The sequence below is a fragment of the Saccopteryx leptura genome, chromosome 2, assembly GCF_036850995.1.
Source record: "Saccopteryx leptura isolate mSacLep1 chromosome 2, mSacLep1_pri_phased_curated, whole genome shotgun sequence".
Lineage (NCBI taxonomy): Eukaryota > Metazoa > Chordata > Mammalia > Chiroptera > Emballonuridae > Saccopteryx > Saccopteryx leptura.
The window spans coordinates 385,910,935-385,927,911 of NC_089504.1; the positions used below are offsets into that span (position 1 = coordinate 385,910,935).

The following is a 16,977-nucleotide window of genomic DNA, read 5'->3' on the forward strand; positions in this document are numbered from 1 at the left end:
TCTCTCTCTCTCTCTCTCTCTCTCTCTCTCATACACACACACACACACACTCACACTCACACGCACCCCCCCCCCCCCCCGCTCTAAGTGCATACTATTCTGGACTCTGCAGTTTTCAGGTGTCTCTGTACTCCAGAAGTTAAGGCTCAGCCTGTGCTGACCCACTGTTCTCAGTGTTAAAATCTCCAAGATGCCCTGGCGGGATAGCCTGGTTGACTGGAGCATCGTATTCAATCATAGAGGTTGTTGGTTCAACCCCCGGTCAGGGCACATGCAGGACAGATTGATGTTATGTCTCACTCTCTCTGTCTTCCCCTTCTCTTGCTAAAATCAATAAACAATAAAATTTAAAAAGCAATCTCCAAGAGGCAGACTCTCCATCAGCAGGAACCAGCAGCGACATGAGCGTGGCTGGGGTCCTGTTACAGGGCAGCCAGGGAATGCCCTGAGCACCTGCTCTGCTGGGATGGGTTTCAGTCTCAGGGCCTAAGAGTGAGTCTCTGCTCTCCGTCAGTGCTACGTCCCCTTGTTGCTATTGAGGCTGATCATTTTATTCATTCTGGGACAGCAGCTTGCTCTCCTTGACCATCGCTGGGCTCCCGCCTGATGCTGATGCTGAGGCTCACGGTTCAGCGTGGACAGCAGCCTCTCTGATCACACGGTGCTCCAGGACAGCGGGTCCATCCTTACCCTGCATGTGGGGTCCTCAAAGAGCACCATGTAACCGCCCCAGGAAAGGATGCAGGCTGGGTTCCCACTGACAATAGTGTGCATAACTCAGGACCATTAAGGATAATATAAGTGAACACAACAACAACAAAAAGCTACACCGGCACAACGGGCAAGTTATATAGGCAACGCAGTGGTGACTACATCTGTGGTTGTGATAACAAACGTTCACATACTTTAAAAAATAACAGAAATGGATTTCAGGATTTATGTACAGAAATATTTATTTTCTCAGATTTTCCAATTCCATTAGCAGGTATTGAACACACATGCTCAGAGGATCCACCTTTCTGACCGTCAGTGGTTACTACCCAGGGTCACCGGCAAGCAGCCTCCCCTTTCTGGCCATGTCACCTGCTCTGACCTCTGACTCATGGCTCTTCCCCACTCTGCCAGGGGGATCACCTGACATCCTCCCGATCTGACTGACACCGCACAGCTTTGACCAGGTCTCTTGGGCCCGCCTCCCGCATGCGCACCCCCACATGCTCCAGGGAAACCGGCACCGTATGTGTTCCTGTTGCACCTGTTACCTGTCCTGTTACCTATATGCTCAGTGTCTGGCACAGCAGAGTGTTAAGCTATATGGGTACAGTGGACAAAGATCGACATTTTGAAAAATATAGTTTTTTATGGAGATAAATATCCAAGTGTGAGCATATATCTGTTACCACAGTGACTTAGAAAGATCTTCTCTCAGCTCACTCTAGTGAGAGTACCACCAATAAAGACTGCTGTAAAAAGACCATTCTGTGTGGTGTGTTTCTGGACATCAGAGTGGCTGGAGGATATGAGTCCTGTGACCAGCAGGGGGAGTCATACAGTGTGTCAGAGTGTGGGTGCTGGGCCAGACAGCTAGTAAACCACCCATCACCTTCTGGAGAAGTTGGGCAAACAGTGTTTTCACTCATGTGTGACCCCCTCCCTTTCTGAAACCCCTTTCCCCATTTCTCTATGAGCTCCTGGGCCTACCTCCCACTCCTCAGTGCTTCAAATTTGGGTCAGCTCCCTCTTTCTCAATTTGGAGTCTTTGTCCAAATCTGGGACTGGTTGGAGCTTCTAGACATTGGGGAGCTGAACGCATTTCCAGGAGGAAGTCAGCTTCTAGAAAATCTGTCCCGAAGGTAAGAGTTAGTTTTGGGCTGAATCCCCCCATGGAACCGCAGAAGACAGAGCTCTGTGGTGTCACCATAATGTCCTGAAGTCCTTCTCTCTCAGAGCTTACAGAGTGAGTCTTTGTCAGGTTTATGGAAAGGAGACCCCGAATTCACAAAGGACCTGGTTTCTCAGTTCCACAAGGATCAGGTGCTGTGACACCAGACTCACAAGCTTTAGTCTCAGCATGTTGGTCACATTGAGGAGCCACTGAGCCATTTCACCCGCAGGTGTTGTAAAGTACCAAAGGCTACAGAATTAATATTAATATTTTAGGAGGCTTGGAGAACATTTTATTAATTTGGACTAAGGTGTGCAGAGAAATTGTGAGAATAGTCTCTGTACTGTGTGATTGGCATGACCAGGATGGCCCCTTGGCATTGTATTGTAAATGCAATGGGAGGAAAACATGGATTCCCAGACATTCCACCATGCCTGTGGGGAAAGGGGTGAATGGCTAGCCAGGTACAGGGAGAGAAAAGCCAAAATAAACCTTTTCTTATAGCAATGAGCCATTTGCAGGCATTTGTCCCCACGGAAACTACCTCTCCTATGTAAATGTGTGTGGTTAACACGTGTGACTCTGGACAGAGATATGGCAGATAAACAGTAGATAATATAGGAATGCCTTTAATATGTAAAGAGACATCTTTCTACCATTGTGTTCGCTTGTAAATTTTGTTTTCTCCAAAATGATGTATGGTTTGCAAATTGAACGTGGTTCTATCATGTTAAAGGACATATGACTATAACCAATAGTGGTAAGGGGCTCCTAATTGCAATTTTTGCTTCTGTATTTCCCACTTACAAAACTATAAAAACTAAGTAGAACAAAGGGCCACCGCGCTCTCCCTCAGATTTCTGTCGGAGCTGCCGCCGCTTGGCCAAGCTAAACAATAAAGCTTTGGTGTGTAAACTACGGACCTTATTTCTGTCTTTCATGTTTTGGGTCCCTCCAAATTTGGCTTAACAACATTGGCAAAAAGTCACCCCATTCTGCACTGGAAGCCTTTGCCATGGGGTTTATTCCAGACTCAGACAGAAACCCCATAAATGTCATGCTGAAGTCACGTAGGATGCAGCCTGAATGGGAAGCAGGTTGTTACTTCATACCTGGGTGATGCTCCGACGTACACAGTGCTCTTCCCCCTCGGGCACGTGGGCCGAGCTCTTTTCTCTGCTCCTCTTGCTCTGCCCATTGCTCCATTGTCCCTGACTGTGACCAGGACTAGTCAGAGTGAGTAGCTGGTCACTCACTGGGGGATCTCTATTGTCACTTCTGCACCAGACAGTCTAAGGCCGTATCGTGCATTTGGATCTTTAAGAATTTTGACTGGTATGTTCCCATCAATGCTGAGTCCCAACTATTGTTTTCACTTCTTTGTTGAATTGCTGGACACTTGCAGAGTAATTTTGAATAATAATAAAAGTAAAAGTCACATTGCTTATTCTTGGTTTTGTGAAAATGTCACCCTTCACGATAACTTTTCTCAGTTGCTGTCCTAAGAATGAAATTGTGTGAGACAGTATTATCTAATTATAATTATTTTATTTTATTTTTTAGTGAGGGGGGGGAAGCAGACAAGGACAGACAAACAAGATAAAAGATGAGAAGTATCAACTCATAGTTGTGGCACCTTAGTTTTTTATTGATTGCTTTGTCATATGTGCCTTGACAGGGTGGGGTGGCTATAGCAGAATGAATGACCCCTTGCTAAAGCCAGAGACCTTGGGCTCAAGCCAAGACAATGGGCTTAAAGCCAGTGACCTTTGGGCTCAAGTCTATGATCACACGCTCAAGCTGGCTACCTGCATCCTCAGTAGCCCAGGTTGACACTCTATCCACTGTGCCACCTCCTGGTCAGGCTTTAATCATGTATTATTATGTTGTATTACATAAAGTGACACATTATAAGTGTACATCAACTTATTCTGGCATTTAGTTAATATTTTATTTAGAACATCTAAATCAGTATTTAACATTATTGGTCTGTAATATTATGTTTTTTTTTTGTTTTTTTTTAAATTTTATTTTATTTATTTATTTTTTTACAGAGATAGAGAGTGAGTCAGAGAGAGGGATAGACAGGGACAGACAGACAGGAATGAAGAGAGATGAGGAGCATCAATCATTAGTTTTTCATTGCGCGTTGCAACACTCAGTTGTTCATTGCTTTCTCATATGTGCCTTGACCGTGGGCCTTCAGCAGACCAAGTAACCCCTTACTGGAGCCAGCGACCTTGGGTTCAAGCTGGTAGACTTTTAGCTCAAACCAGATGAGCCCGCGCTCAAGCTGGCAACTTTGGGGTCTCGAACCTGGGTCCTCTGCATCCCAGTCCGACACTCTATCCACTGCACCACCGCCTGGTCAGGCCGTAATATTATGTTTTCTACAAGTGTTTCACACATTTGACACTGTGAAACCTGCTTTTAAAAAAACTTGGACCTCTTCCATTTTTAAAAATGTTATAGAAAAAGTAAGATGAAAATAAATTAAAACCATTTGAATCCTGAAGATATGTTAGATATTCCTGTGCTGTCTCAGCAGGTGCTTCCTCCCAGGGCTCTCCATCAGGGGAAGCCACCTCCATCCTCTTCAGTGTGGGGTGTGAGCTGAGCTCAGCCCCAGGGCTCAGGGAGGGGCTGGGCGGTCACTGAGGGACACACATTTGCATGGACAGCCCCTCCTCTGGCAGAGGGCGGAGAAGAAAAGGAGGCCTGGGGCAGCCCAGCCCCACTGTGGGCTCAGGGCTGTGAGCACCATGGCCTGGACCCCTCTCCTCCTCGTGCTCCTCTCTCACTGCACAGGTGGGGACAGAACTTGGGGACCAGGCCTCTTATCTCTTATTCCTCTTCATTCTCTTTATGTTCAGTCTAATAAAAAAAACTTGTCCATGGTCTCTGTGTCAACTCTGACATGTGTCTGTATTTGCAGGTTCCCTGTCCCAGCCTGTGCTGAATCAGCCGCCCTCCCTCTCTGCATCTCCTGGAGCATCAGCCAGACTCACCTGCACCCTGAGCAGTGGATTCAGTGTTGGCAGCTATGGTATATACTGGTACCAGCAGAAGCCAGGGAGTGCTCCCCGGTATCTCCTGTATTACTATACAAGTACAAGTTTGGGATTCGGGGTCCCCAACAGCTTTTCTGGATCCAAAGACACCTCGGCCAATAAGGGGCTCCTCATCTCTGGGCTCCAGCCTGAGGACGAGACCAACTATTACTGTATGATCGGGCACAGTGGTGCTCCTCACAGTGACACACACAGATGGGGAAGTGGGACATAAACATCAACCTCCACAGTCTTAATTCACAACAAATGAGCATTAAAAAAATAATCTACATGTAAACTATATTTGGAAGTAACTTCTGGTTTAGAATCTCTACTATACATTTTTTATTCCATGTTTCTGAAGTCTAAGGAAAATAAAACCAATATCAAAACTAAATTCCTCATTATGTCACTTTTATTTTGCCTGTTAGTCATGTGTGGTAAACCAGAGTTCGTGGGACTGCTGCTATTTTTTTGAAATAAGCAAATAACACTTTTTTTACTTTTCATAGCTCGGGGACTGTCCCAACATGTGGATCGTCCTCCACAGCCAGGACTCTGCCCATCCAGAGGTCAGAGCAGTGACCTTCCCCTTCCTCCCAAGCACCTGTGCACAGGCGGTGGAAGAGCTCTGAGTACCATAGACGGGGCCCCATGATGTGAGGTCCCGGGTGGCAAGTCCGGCCCGGGAGGACTTCCAGCTCAGAGCTGGTGCAACCTCTGCTGGGTACCTGCACCTGCTGTTCAATCAGGAGAGAGGGGGTATCAAGAAGGAAATTTGTGGCTGAGGTCAATAAATATTTGGGGGTTCTTTATGGGTGAGAATGCTTCACTCTTGCTGGGGAGATGCGAAACCTGCTTTTGGGAGGGGTTGTGTTGACCTATGGATGAGACGCTCTTATAGCCAACAGCACTCAGGGCCATGTGGACTCCTGAGAGGGGGCTTCCTTAGCCCTGAAACCATGACTGTGCCGTCCTCTCACCCCACTGGAGCTTTACAACAATCCAGGGTGTGGGCTGGGCTGAGGGACATCAGGAGCAAGGACTTCCCAGTGTCTGTCACTCCTCCTATGAAGCCCTCAATGAGCCTAGGTCTGAGGTCATGGTCTCCTGAGCATGAGGGAGCAAACACAGTTAGCACCCAGCAAGCGCACCCTTCTGCACCTGTGACTTGGGACAAAAATGCCTGAGTGTCAGGGGTCCAGCCCTCTTGTCTGGCTCCTGGTTGTGCACATGGCCTCACTGACCTCCTTTGACCTCCAGCCTGATGAGGAGGCTGACTATCACTGTCACTTAGATAAATACCACCCCAGGCAAAAAGTACCCCTGTGCCAAGGGAAAGAAAGGTAATATTGTGTCCTCATCTTTCCCATGACCCATTCTTTTTCTGTTTTTGATTGTGACCAATACCTGCCGGTCACAAGACATCCTCTGCTGTCACTTGGGCTATTAAACCAGGCAGCCTCATGTTCTTGCCTTGGTCTGTCTTCAGTGGTCAATAAAATATATATTTTTATTACTGGCCTTCCAACTCAAACAGAATCAGTTTGTACTCAGATAAAAAATATCCCTCAGAGCTACTGGGCAGGTGACAAGAAATGCACAAGTCTGGCATCTGTGACCTGGGAGACTCGGGGGCCCTCTCCTGCCTCCCTGCATGGCCCTGCTCCCAGCCTGGGCTTGATGCCCGTCCCCTGCCCCCTCACCACTCAGGGAAGCTGCTTTCTCTGCTTCCTGGAGGTCACCCTCTGAGGACTCCTGAGCTCCAGGTGCTGGGGACCCTCCCTGAGAGGATATGACTCTCAGACCTGTCACCTACTCACTTCCTCCACTGTGACCACATGACTTGTCATACCTTTCCCTCTGTGGTTCTTTGTTTGGTGTGATAATGAATAAATATATATTTTTTGAACTTAGAATTTATAAATCTAACCCTATTAATATTCCTGAACTCGTAAGACATGAACTTTATCAGGGCTAATGTGGTTTAGGACACAACAGGGCAGGAGCAATTTAGGTCAGAAATGAAGAAGTAAGCTCTGAAAAGAGATGAGATATGCTTTTATGGCAATGTTGAGGAATATTACAAAACTAGACAAAAAGTATGTTAAGTTTATCAGATAGCTATATATTATATCTGTATAGTCAAGGGTGAGCAAAAGTATGTTTACATTTATGAGTACATGAACCACAACATTTCACCTTGTGTTATTATTTATTAATTACTGTATTACTTAGTTGTATTACAACTGTAAACCTACCTTTGCCCACCGCAGGGTATATATATTTATTGCCAGGGTGAGTTCAAGTGTAAATGAGAACACACTGATTCATGAACAACAAAGTCCTTTCTTCTCTGACGACATCATGTTCTCATGGCAAAGACACAGATAAAGAGCCAGGACGTGTGCAGTGAGGACGGGGAGCTGACGGGAGCCCTGACAACAACCCCAGCTCCCAAATCAATCCAGTGGCAAGGCTCACCCAGTACAGTAATCACCAGGTAGGAACTGAAATATAGAAAAAAGAGTCCCTTAGCATGAGTAATTTTTGGCAAAACTTTTTTTCTCTAAATAAAGAGACTTTTAGCAGAACGTACTTTTTCTAAAAAAAACTCCCTACCCCTGGCCTTGAGGTTGGTTTCCCAGACTGTGACCTTGGATAGTTCCGCAAGGTTGCAGATGTGTCTGGAATGTTTCTCCCTGAATTAATCTTATAGATAAACATTGTAAGAGAGCATGTTCCACTGCTTTGTTTTACTGCTTGCTTCTTCTCCTGCCCATTCCTTAATCAGTATGTAATTTTGTCTTTAAAAGCTAACCTTAAACTATGTTCGGGCCCACTAGATTTGAAGACTTAGTTCTTTGTGAGGTTGCTGGCTTTAAAATAAAGACTCCTTAATTTGGTTACTTAATTGTGTGGCAAGACATCTGTTTTTCACTGTTGTGATACAGCATTTTGGAGGCCCCAGTGAAATCTTGTCCTCTGGACACATTTGTCTTTGCCACACACAAGCAGGGCCACTGGCCTCCTCAGCCTGACTTCTGGGGACAGAAACGCAGCAGGGGAAGTGCCACATGAGACTTTCCAGGGCCCTGCTGGGCTTTTCTGTCTGGCCTACTGTCAGCCATGGACAATCAGCATGCCTGTCCTCCCATTTGGAATCACCAGGAAAGCCTCCGGAGGTGAGTAGAGCAAATTTGCAATTTGCTCAATCTGTAATTTGTCTGTGGCTAGCCAGTTTGAAACTATTGTGATCAAGGATCAGATGTGATCCCACTCACACAACAGGCTCTCCAGGGCCAAGACGTCAGTGGAGAGTAATATGAAGCCTGTTTTTGAAGCAGAGTCCCAGGACATGTGGGAATTTGGTTTCTTATATGTTTACCCTCTGCTTGCTTTGTTGTTTTCATGTATTTTTACATGATATCCTAGAGACCTTTATTTTCAAAGGTCCCTCTCTATGATTTTTCTCCTGCTGAGATATCATTCTTTGCTTTTGCTTTGTTATTTTATCTCTACACCAAAAACTCCTGAGAGAATGGTGTGTGAATAAGGAGTTCAGGTGCCTGCGCCTGAGTTTGCAGTTTGGGGCTCCTCGCAGGGCATCTCCTTCCTTGTATGTCAACCTTTGTCTGAAAACTCTCCGTCCTTTAGTACTTCAGGGTATGACCCAATGAGTGACATTTTAGAAGACTAGAACAAACCTTTTTAATTTCTTTTGTGATGTTAGGAATGTCATTTGTGCTAATATTGTTTGTAACAATAGGGGGAGGGCTAAGTAAGAGTTAAATTCCTCTTGAGTGTATGCTTAAGAATTACAAATTAGATTTTATGATAACCACAGTGTGTCTGTAAAGTCATGGTGCACATTTGACCAGTCACAGGAAAGCAACAAGAGACAATAGAAATGTGAAATCTGCACCAAATAAAAGGAAAACCCTCCCAGTTTCTGTAGGATGATGTGGCAGCATGTGCGCACGCACAGATGATGACATAACACCTTGTATACAGCGGAGGGGCCCACGGCCATGCCAGTCGAGATGTGGACGTTACAGAGAAAAGTTCAGTGTGTTCTGTGGCTCGCTAAATTCGAATCTGTGACCAAAGTGCAACGTGAATATCAGCGCGTTTATAACGAAGTGCCACCACATAGGAATAACATTACTCGGTGGGATAAGCAGTTGAAGGAAACCTGCAGTTTGGTGGAGAAACCCCGTTCTGGTAGGCCATCAGTCAGTGACGAGTCTGTAGAGGCTATACGGGATAGCTACCTAAGGAGCCCTAGAAAATCTGTGCATGAGCCCACATTGAACTGCACTGAATAGGTGTGAAATTGGGAGAGTTTTTCTTTTATTTGGTGCAGATTTCACATTTCTATCGTCTTTTGTTGCTTTCCAGTGACCAGTCAAATGTGCACCATGACTTTACGAACACACAGTATAATGTAAAAATTGTCTAAAGGTACATTGAAAACTCTCTGTGAATGAAAGTGGCAAACTTTTAGAGCAGACTGGCCAAGTGAAGAATTGCTAGACCTGGAGAAAGCACGGGCAGTCTAGAATACCATCATGGGCCATTGTCCCTGTGGCCTGCGCACACCTACCCATGGGGGGAGACCGGGCTGAAGCAGAGCGGGAGCTGCAGCAGGCGGCCAGGTGGCTACCATTGAGGCAGAGAAAGTAAAGTGGCAGCCAGGGCAATGCCACCTCCATAGTGTTCGGGGTGGCGGAGGTTGCACATCACTCACTTGGGCTCCATGGTGCCACTTGTCGCAGCAGCTCCTCCTGTAGCTCCTGGTGCCGGCCCCACCCCCTCAGGCACCAGGAATCCCAAGTCCCTGACCAATTCCCCTATAGTGACCAGTGGTCTTCTCTCATAAAGAACCCTCTTTCTTAGCTCAAGGGCTGCACCAGGTGATTGGGACAAAAGGTTTTAGTGGAACAGCCAGCCAGGGGCATTTGCATTTCCAAACAGCTTCCTGTGTTGTAAACCACCCAGAGGAATTCAGACTGCTACCCCCTTGCTACAGCCCCTCCTATCTCCTCTGCTTTGACTCCAGGGAATAATCAAAAGGTCACTTTCTCACTGCCTCATACCTAGAGCCAAACCCAAGGGGAACACTTAGGGAATACTGTCCCTATTAAACTCATTTTTCCCCTGACAGAAGCCCCGCTTGCTGATGGGTTGCCTCAGGGGAGACAACTTTTTCTGGTTTATGTCGGATTTTCTCAAGTGACCTGCAGAATTAGAAAACTCAGGATAGAGGGGGAGAAAAAGATGGCAGCGGAGTAGGCGGACGCACAGACACCCAGCTCTCACCACCAAACTGGAATACAAATCAATTTAGGAAAAATCAGCATGAAAAACCAACTCTGAACTGCAAGAACAGCTCTCAAAAATCAAGGAGCAAAGAAGCCACAACAATCCTGGTAGGGAGCGCCTGAACCCCCTCTGCTTACAGGAATGGGGGGGGTGAGGCTGAGAGCCCAGAGAGGATCTAACAGAGGGAAAAGAGCAGAAACTACTGCTCACAGCCACTTGCTTGGCAACCAGGGAGCCAGGTGTGTTGAAAAGACCAGCTTATCTCCCAAGTGGAAAGGACAGGGAGAGGGACAGACTGTGAGGGATTAAGGAATGTAGGAAATGAACTAAAAAAGCTAACTCATCTGTGCTGGAGGCGGCCATAGCTGGGGGAGGGACTGAACCTTTCACAAAAAAGAGCTGAAGTGCTTCTGAATCAGAGATCTCCGGACATCTATCCAGCCCCAATCAGCACAACAAGACACAGCTGAAAACAAGAAGTGGGGAGGAGGGGCATTAACTCAGGTCTCCATGGAGATATGAGATACACCTCCCCCTACTGAAGCTGAGAAAACACCCTGCCCCCAGTGAGATTAGCTGGCTAAAGAGACCTTCAGAGTCTCAGGTTACACCCATCCCATTCCTGGATACAGTTTCAAGGAAGCCCCCTGCTGAGATCAGTAAACAAGACTATCACATGTTAAGAAAACAAACAAATCAAGACTTCAAAGCTGCCCAAATCCGAAAGTGGATTACAGATAACAGCTGATACGAACCCAAGAAGACCTAGAAATAACACAACTGAAAATTGGAGGCAGACAACACCAAGCCTAGACTCAACCAACTCTACAAATAAAACAACCAAAAACAGACGATGAGAAGACAGAGGAGTGCAATCCAAATGAAACCACAAGAGACACCTTCAAGAGATGAACTGAGTGATATGGAAATAATCAAACTTCCAGATGCGAAGTTCAAAATAATGATTGTAAGGATGCTTAGGGATCTTAGAACAACAATGAATGGTCATTATGAAAACCTAAATAAAGAAATAGCAAGGATAAAAAAGAATCAGTCAGAGATGACAAATATAATATCAGAAATAAAGACCACAATGGAAGGAATTAAAAACAGGATAGATAGAGCAGAGGATCAAATCAGTGAGTTAGAGGACAACTGGAATGAAGGCATGAAAGCAGAGAAGAAAAAAGAAAAGAGACACAAAAAGTCAGAGGAAACTCTTAGAGAGCTCTGTGACAACATGAAGAGAAATAATATCCGCATCATAGGGGTCCCTGAAGAAGAAGAAAAAGAACAAGGGATAGAGACTTTGTTCAATCATATGATAGCTGAAAACTTCCCTAAATTAATGCAAGAGAAACTCTCACAAGTCCGAGAAGCACAGAGGACTCCACTAAAGAGAAACCCAAAGAAACCTACACCAAGACACATCATAATTAAAATACCAAAGCTAAGCAATAAAGAGAAAATATTAAAAGCTGCAAGAGAACAAAAAGTTATCACCTACAAAGGAGCTCCCATAAGGATGACATCTGACTTCTCAACAGAAACACTTGACGCCAGAAGGGAATGGCAAGAAATATTCAAAGTAATGCAGAACAAGAACCTACAACCAAGACTACTTTATCCAGCAAGGCTATCGTTTAAAATCGAAGGAGAAATAAAAAGCTTCCCAGACAAAAAACAACTCAATAAATTCAGTACAACCAAACCAATGCTGCAGGAAATGTTAAGGGGCCTGTTGTAAACAGATCAAAGAGGAAAAAGAATATAGCAAAAAAGGAATACACTTTTAAAGAAGAAAATGGCAATAAACAACTACATATCAATAATAACCTTAAATGTAAATGGATTAAATGATCCAATCAAAAGACATACGGTAGCTGCATGGATAAGAAAACAGGACCCTTTTTCTCCACAGCCTCTCCAACATTTGCTATTACCTGTCTTGCTAATAACAGCTAATCGAACAGGTGTGAGGTGGTATCTCATTGCCGTTTTGATTTGCATTTCTCTAATAGCTAAAGAAGATGAGCATCTTTTCATATATCTGTTGGCCATTTGTATTTCTTCCTGGGAGAAGTGTCTATTCATATCCTCTTCCCATTTTTTTATTGGATTGTTTGTTTGTTTGTTGTTGAGTTTTATGAGTTCTTTGTATATTTTGGATATTAGGCCCTTATCTGAGCTGTTGTTTGAAAATATCATTTCCCATTTAGTTGGCTTTCTGTTTATTTTGGAGAGGCTGTGGAGAAAAAGGAACCCTCATACACTGTTGGTGGGAATGTAAAGTAGTACAACCATTATGGAAGAAAGTATGGTGGTTCCTCAAAAAACTGAAAATAGAACTACCTTATGACCCAGCAATCCCTCTACTGGTTATATATCCCAAAAACTCAGAAACATTGATACGTAAAGACACATGCAGCCCCATGTTTATTGCAGCATTGTTCACAGTGGCCAGGACATGGAAACAACCAAAAAGCCCATCAATAGATGACTGGATAAAGAAGATGTGGCACATATACACTATGGAATACTACTCAGCCATAAGAAATGATGACATTGGAACATTTACAGCAAAATCGTGGGATCTTGATAACATGATACGAAGCGAAATAAGTAAATCAGAAAAAACCAGGAACTGTATTATTCCATACGTAGGTGGGACATAATAGTGAAACTAAGAGACATTGATAAGAGTGTGGTGGTTACGGGGGAGGAGGGGGGAATGGGAGAGGGAAAGGGGGTGGGGAGGGGCACAAAGAAAACAAGATAGAAGGTGACAGAGGACAATCTGACTTTGGGTGGTGGGTATGCAACATAATTGAACGACAAGATAACCTGGACTTGTTATCTTTGAATATATGTATCCTGATTTATTGATGTCACCCCATTAAAAAAATAAAATTATTATAAAAAAAAAAAAAAAAAGAAAACAGGACCCATACATATGTTGTCTACAAGAGACACACCTTAGAACAAAAGACACACATAGATTGAAGATAAAAGGATGGAAAAAAAACATTTCATGCAAATGGAAATGAAAAAAAAAGCTGGGGTAACAATACTTATATCAGACAAATTGGACTTTAAAACAAAGGATATAGTAAGAGATAAAGAAGGCCACTACATAATGATAAAGGGAGTAGTAATCCAACAGGAAGATATAACCATTATAAATATCTATGCACCTAATATAGGAGCACCCAAATATATAAAGCAGAATTTGATGGATTTAAAGGGTGAGATCAACAGCAATACTATAATAGTAGGGGATTTCAATACCCCACTAACATCACTAGATAGATCCTCAAGAAAGAAAATTAACAAAGAAACAGCAGACTTATTGGAAACACTAGATCAACTCGATTTAATAGATATCTTCAGAACCTTTCACCCTAAAGCAGCAGAATATACATTCTTTTCAAGTGCTCATGGTACATTCTCTAGGATACACCACATGTTAGGGCACAAAAGTGCTCTCAACAAATTTAAGAAGACTGAAATCATATCAAGCACTTTCTCCGATCGCAATGGCATGAAACTAGAAATGAACCACAACAGAAAAGCTCAAAAATTCTCAAACACATGGAAACTAAATAGCAGGTTGTTAAATAATGAATGGATTAAGAATGAGATCAAAGAAGAAATAAAAAAAATTCCTAGAAACGAATGACAATGAGCATACAACAACTCAAAATTTATGGGACACAGCAAAAGCAGTGTTGAGAGGGAAGTTCATAGCACTACAGGCACACTTTCAGAAGCTAGAAAAAGCTCAAATAAACAACTTAACACTGCATCTAAAAGAATTAGAAAAAGAACAGCAAGTAAAGCCCAACTGTAGTAGAAGGAAGGAAATAATAAAGATCAGAGCAGAAATAAATGACATAAAGGCTAAAAAAACAATACAGAGGATCAGTGAAACTAGGAGCTGGTTCTTTGAAAAGGTAAACAAGATTGATGAACCTTTAACTAGTCTCACCAAGAAAAAGAGAGAGAGGACTCAAATAAATAAAATTAGAAATGAGAGAGGAGAAATAACAACTGACACAACAGAAATACAAAATATTGTAAGAAAATACTATGAAGAATTGTATGCCAAAAAACTAGACAACCTAGATGAAATGGACAAATTCCTTGAAACATACAATCTTCCAAAAATCAATCTGGAAGAATCAGAAAACCTAAACAGACCGATTACAACAAATGAGATAAAAACAGTTATCAAAAAACTCCCAACAAAGAAAAGTCCGGGGCCTGATGGCTTCACAACTGAATTCTACCAAAAATTCAAAGAAGAACTAACTCCTATCCTTCTCAAACTATTTCAAAAAATTCAAGAGGAAGGAAGACTTCCAAGCTCCTTTTATGAGGTGAGCATAATTCTGATTCCAAAACCAGGCAAAGACAACACAAAGAAAGAAAATTATATGCCAATATCCCTGATGAACATAGATGCTAAAATCCTCAACAAAATATTAGCAAACCGGATCCAACAATATATGGAAAAAATCATACACCATGATCAAGTGGGATTTATTCTGGGGAGGCAAGGATGGTACAATATTCGTAAATCAATCAATGTGATTCATCACAATAACAAAAAGAAGGAGAAAAACCATATGATAATTTCAATAGATGCAGAAAAAGCACTTGATAAAATCCAGCACCCATTCATGATTAAAACTCTCAGCAAAGTGGGAATACAGGGAACATACCTCAACATGATAAAAGCCATCTATGAGAAAACCACAGCCAAGATCATACTCAATGGACAAAAATTAAAAGCAATACCCTTAAGATCAGGAACAAGGCAGGGGTGCCCCCTTTCACCACTCTTATTTAACATGGTACTGGAAGTCCTAGCCACAGCAATCAGACAAGAAGGAGAAATAAAAGGCATTCAAGTTGGAAAAGAAGAAGTAAAACTATCATTATTTGCAGATGATATGATATTGTATATAGAAAACCCTAAAGTCTCAGTTGAAAAACTACTGGACCTGATAAATGAATTCAGCAAAGTGGCAGGATATAAAATCAATACTCAGAAATCAGAGGTATTTTTATACACCAACAATGAACAGTCAGAAAGAGAAATTAAGGAAACAATCCCCTTCACTATTACAACCAAAAAAATAAAGTACCTAGGAATAAACTTAACCAAGGAGACTAAAGACTTGTACTCGGAAAATTACAAAGCATTAATAAAAGAAATCAAGGAAGATACAAACAAGTGGAAGCATATGCCGTGCTCATGGTTAGGAAGAATAAACATTATTAAAATGTCTATATTACCCAAAGCAATCTATAAATTCAATGCAATACCAATTAAAATACCAATGACATACTTCAAAGATATAGAACACATATTCCAAAAATTTATATGGAACCAAAAGAGAACACAAATAACCTCAGCAATCTTAAAAAAGAAGAATAAAGTGGGAATAAACTTGATATCACTTCCTGATATCAGTTATACTACAAGGCCATTGTACTCAAAACAGCCTGGTACTGGCATAAGAACAGGCATATAGATCAATGGAACAGAACAGAGAACCCAGAAATAAACCCACAGTTCTATGGATAACTGATATTTGACAAAGGAGGTAAGGAAATACAATGGAGTAAAGATAGCCTCTTTAACAAATGGTGTTGGGAAAATTGGACAGCTACCTGCAAAAAAATGAAACTAGATCACCAGCTTACACCACTCACAAAAATAAACTCAAAATGGATAAAAGACTTAAATGTAAGCCTTAAAACTATAGGCATATTAGAAGAAAACATAGGCAGTAAGCTCTCTGACATCTCGCGGAGCAATATATTTGCTGATATATCTCCATGGGGAAGTGAAATAAAAGACAGGATAAACAAATGGGACTATATCAAACTAAAAAGCTTTTGCACAGCTAAAGACAATAATAACAGAATAAAAAGACAAACTACACAATGGGAGAACATATTTGACAGTGTGTCAGATAAGGGGTTAATAACCAAAATTTATAAAGAACTTGTAAAGCTCAACACCAGGAAGACAAACAATCCAATCCAAAAATGGACAAAAGAGATGAATAGACACTTCTCCAAAGAGGACATACAGATGGCCAATAGGCATATGAAAAAATGCTCAACATCACTAATCATTAGAGAAATGCAAATTAAAACCACAATGAAATATCACCTCACACAGGTTAGAATGGAGCTCATCAACAAAACAACACAGAATAAGTGCTGGCAAGGATGTGGAGAAAAGGGAACCCTCCTGCACTGCTGGTGGGAATGCAGACTGGTGCAGCCACTGTGGAAAAACAGTATGGAGATTCCTCAAAAAACTGAAAATTAAACTGCCTTTTGACCCAGCTATCCCACTTTTAGAAATATACCCCAAGGACACCATAGAACGGCTCCAAAAGGAGAAATACACCCCCATGTTTGCGGCAGCATTGTTCACAATAGCGAAGATCTGGAAACAGCCCAAGTGTCCGTCAGAGGACGAGTGGATTAAAAAGCTTTGGTACATATATACTATGGAGTACTACTCAGCCATAAGAAATGATGACATCGGATCATTTACAATAACATGGATGGACCTTGATAACATTATACGAAGTGAAATAAGTAAATCAGAAAAAAAACTAAGAAGTATATGAATCCATACATAGAAGGGACATAAAAATGAGACTCAGAGACATGAACAAGAATGTGATGGCA

General features: G+C 42.6%; 1 gene segment (V, D, J or C); it reads left to right on the forward strand.

Moving 5' to 3' along the window:
* Window positions 1–2,900: 2,900 nt before the first annotated feature.
* Window positions 2,901–5,170, forward strand: LOC136392475 (immunoglobulin lambda variable 5-37-like). The segment is given in 2 exon segments: window positions 2,901–2,955; window positions 4,821–5,170. Coding segments are annotated over 2 exon segments (405 nt in total).
* The last annotated feature ends 11,807 nt before the right edge of the window (window positions 5,171–16,977 follow it).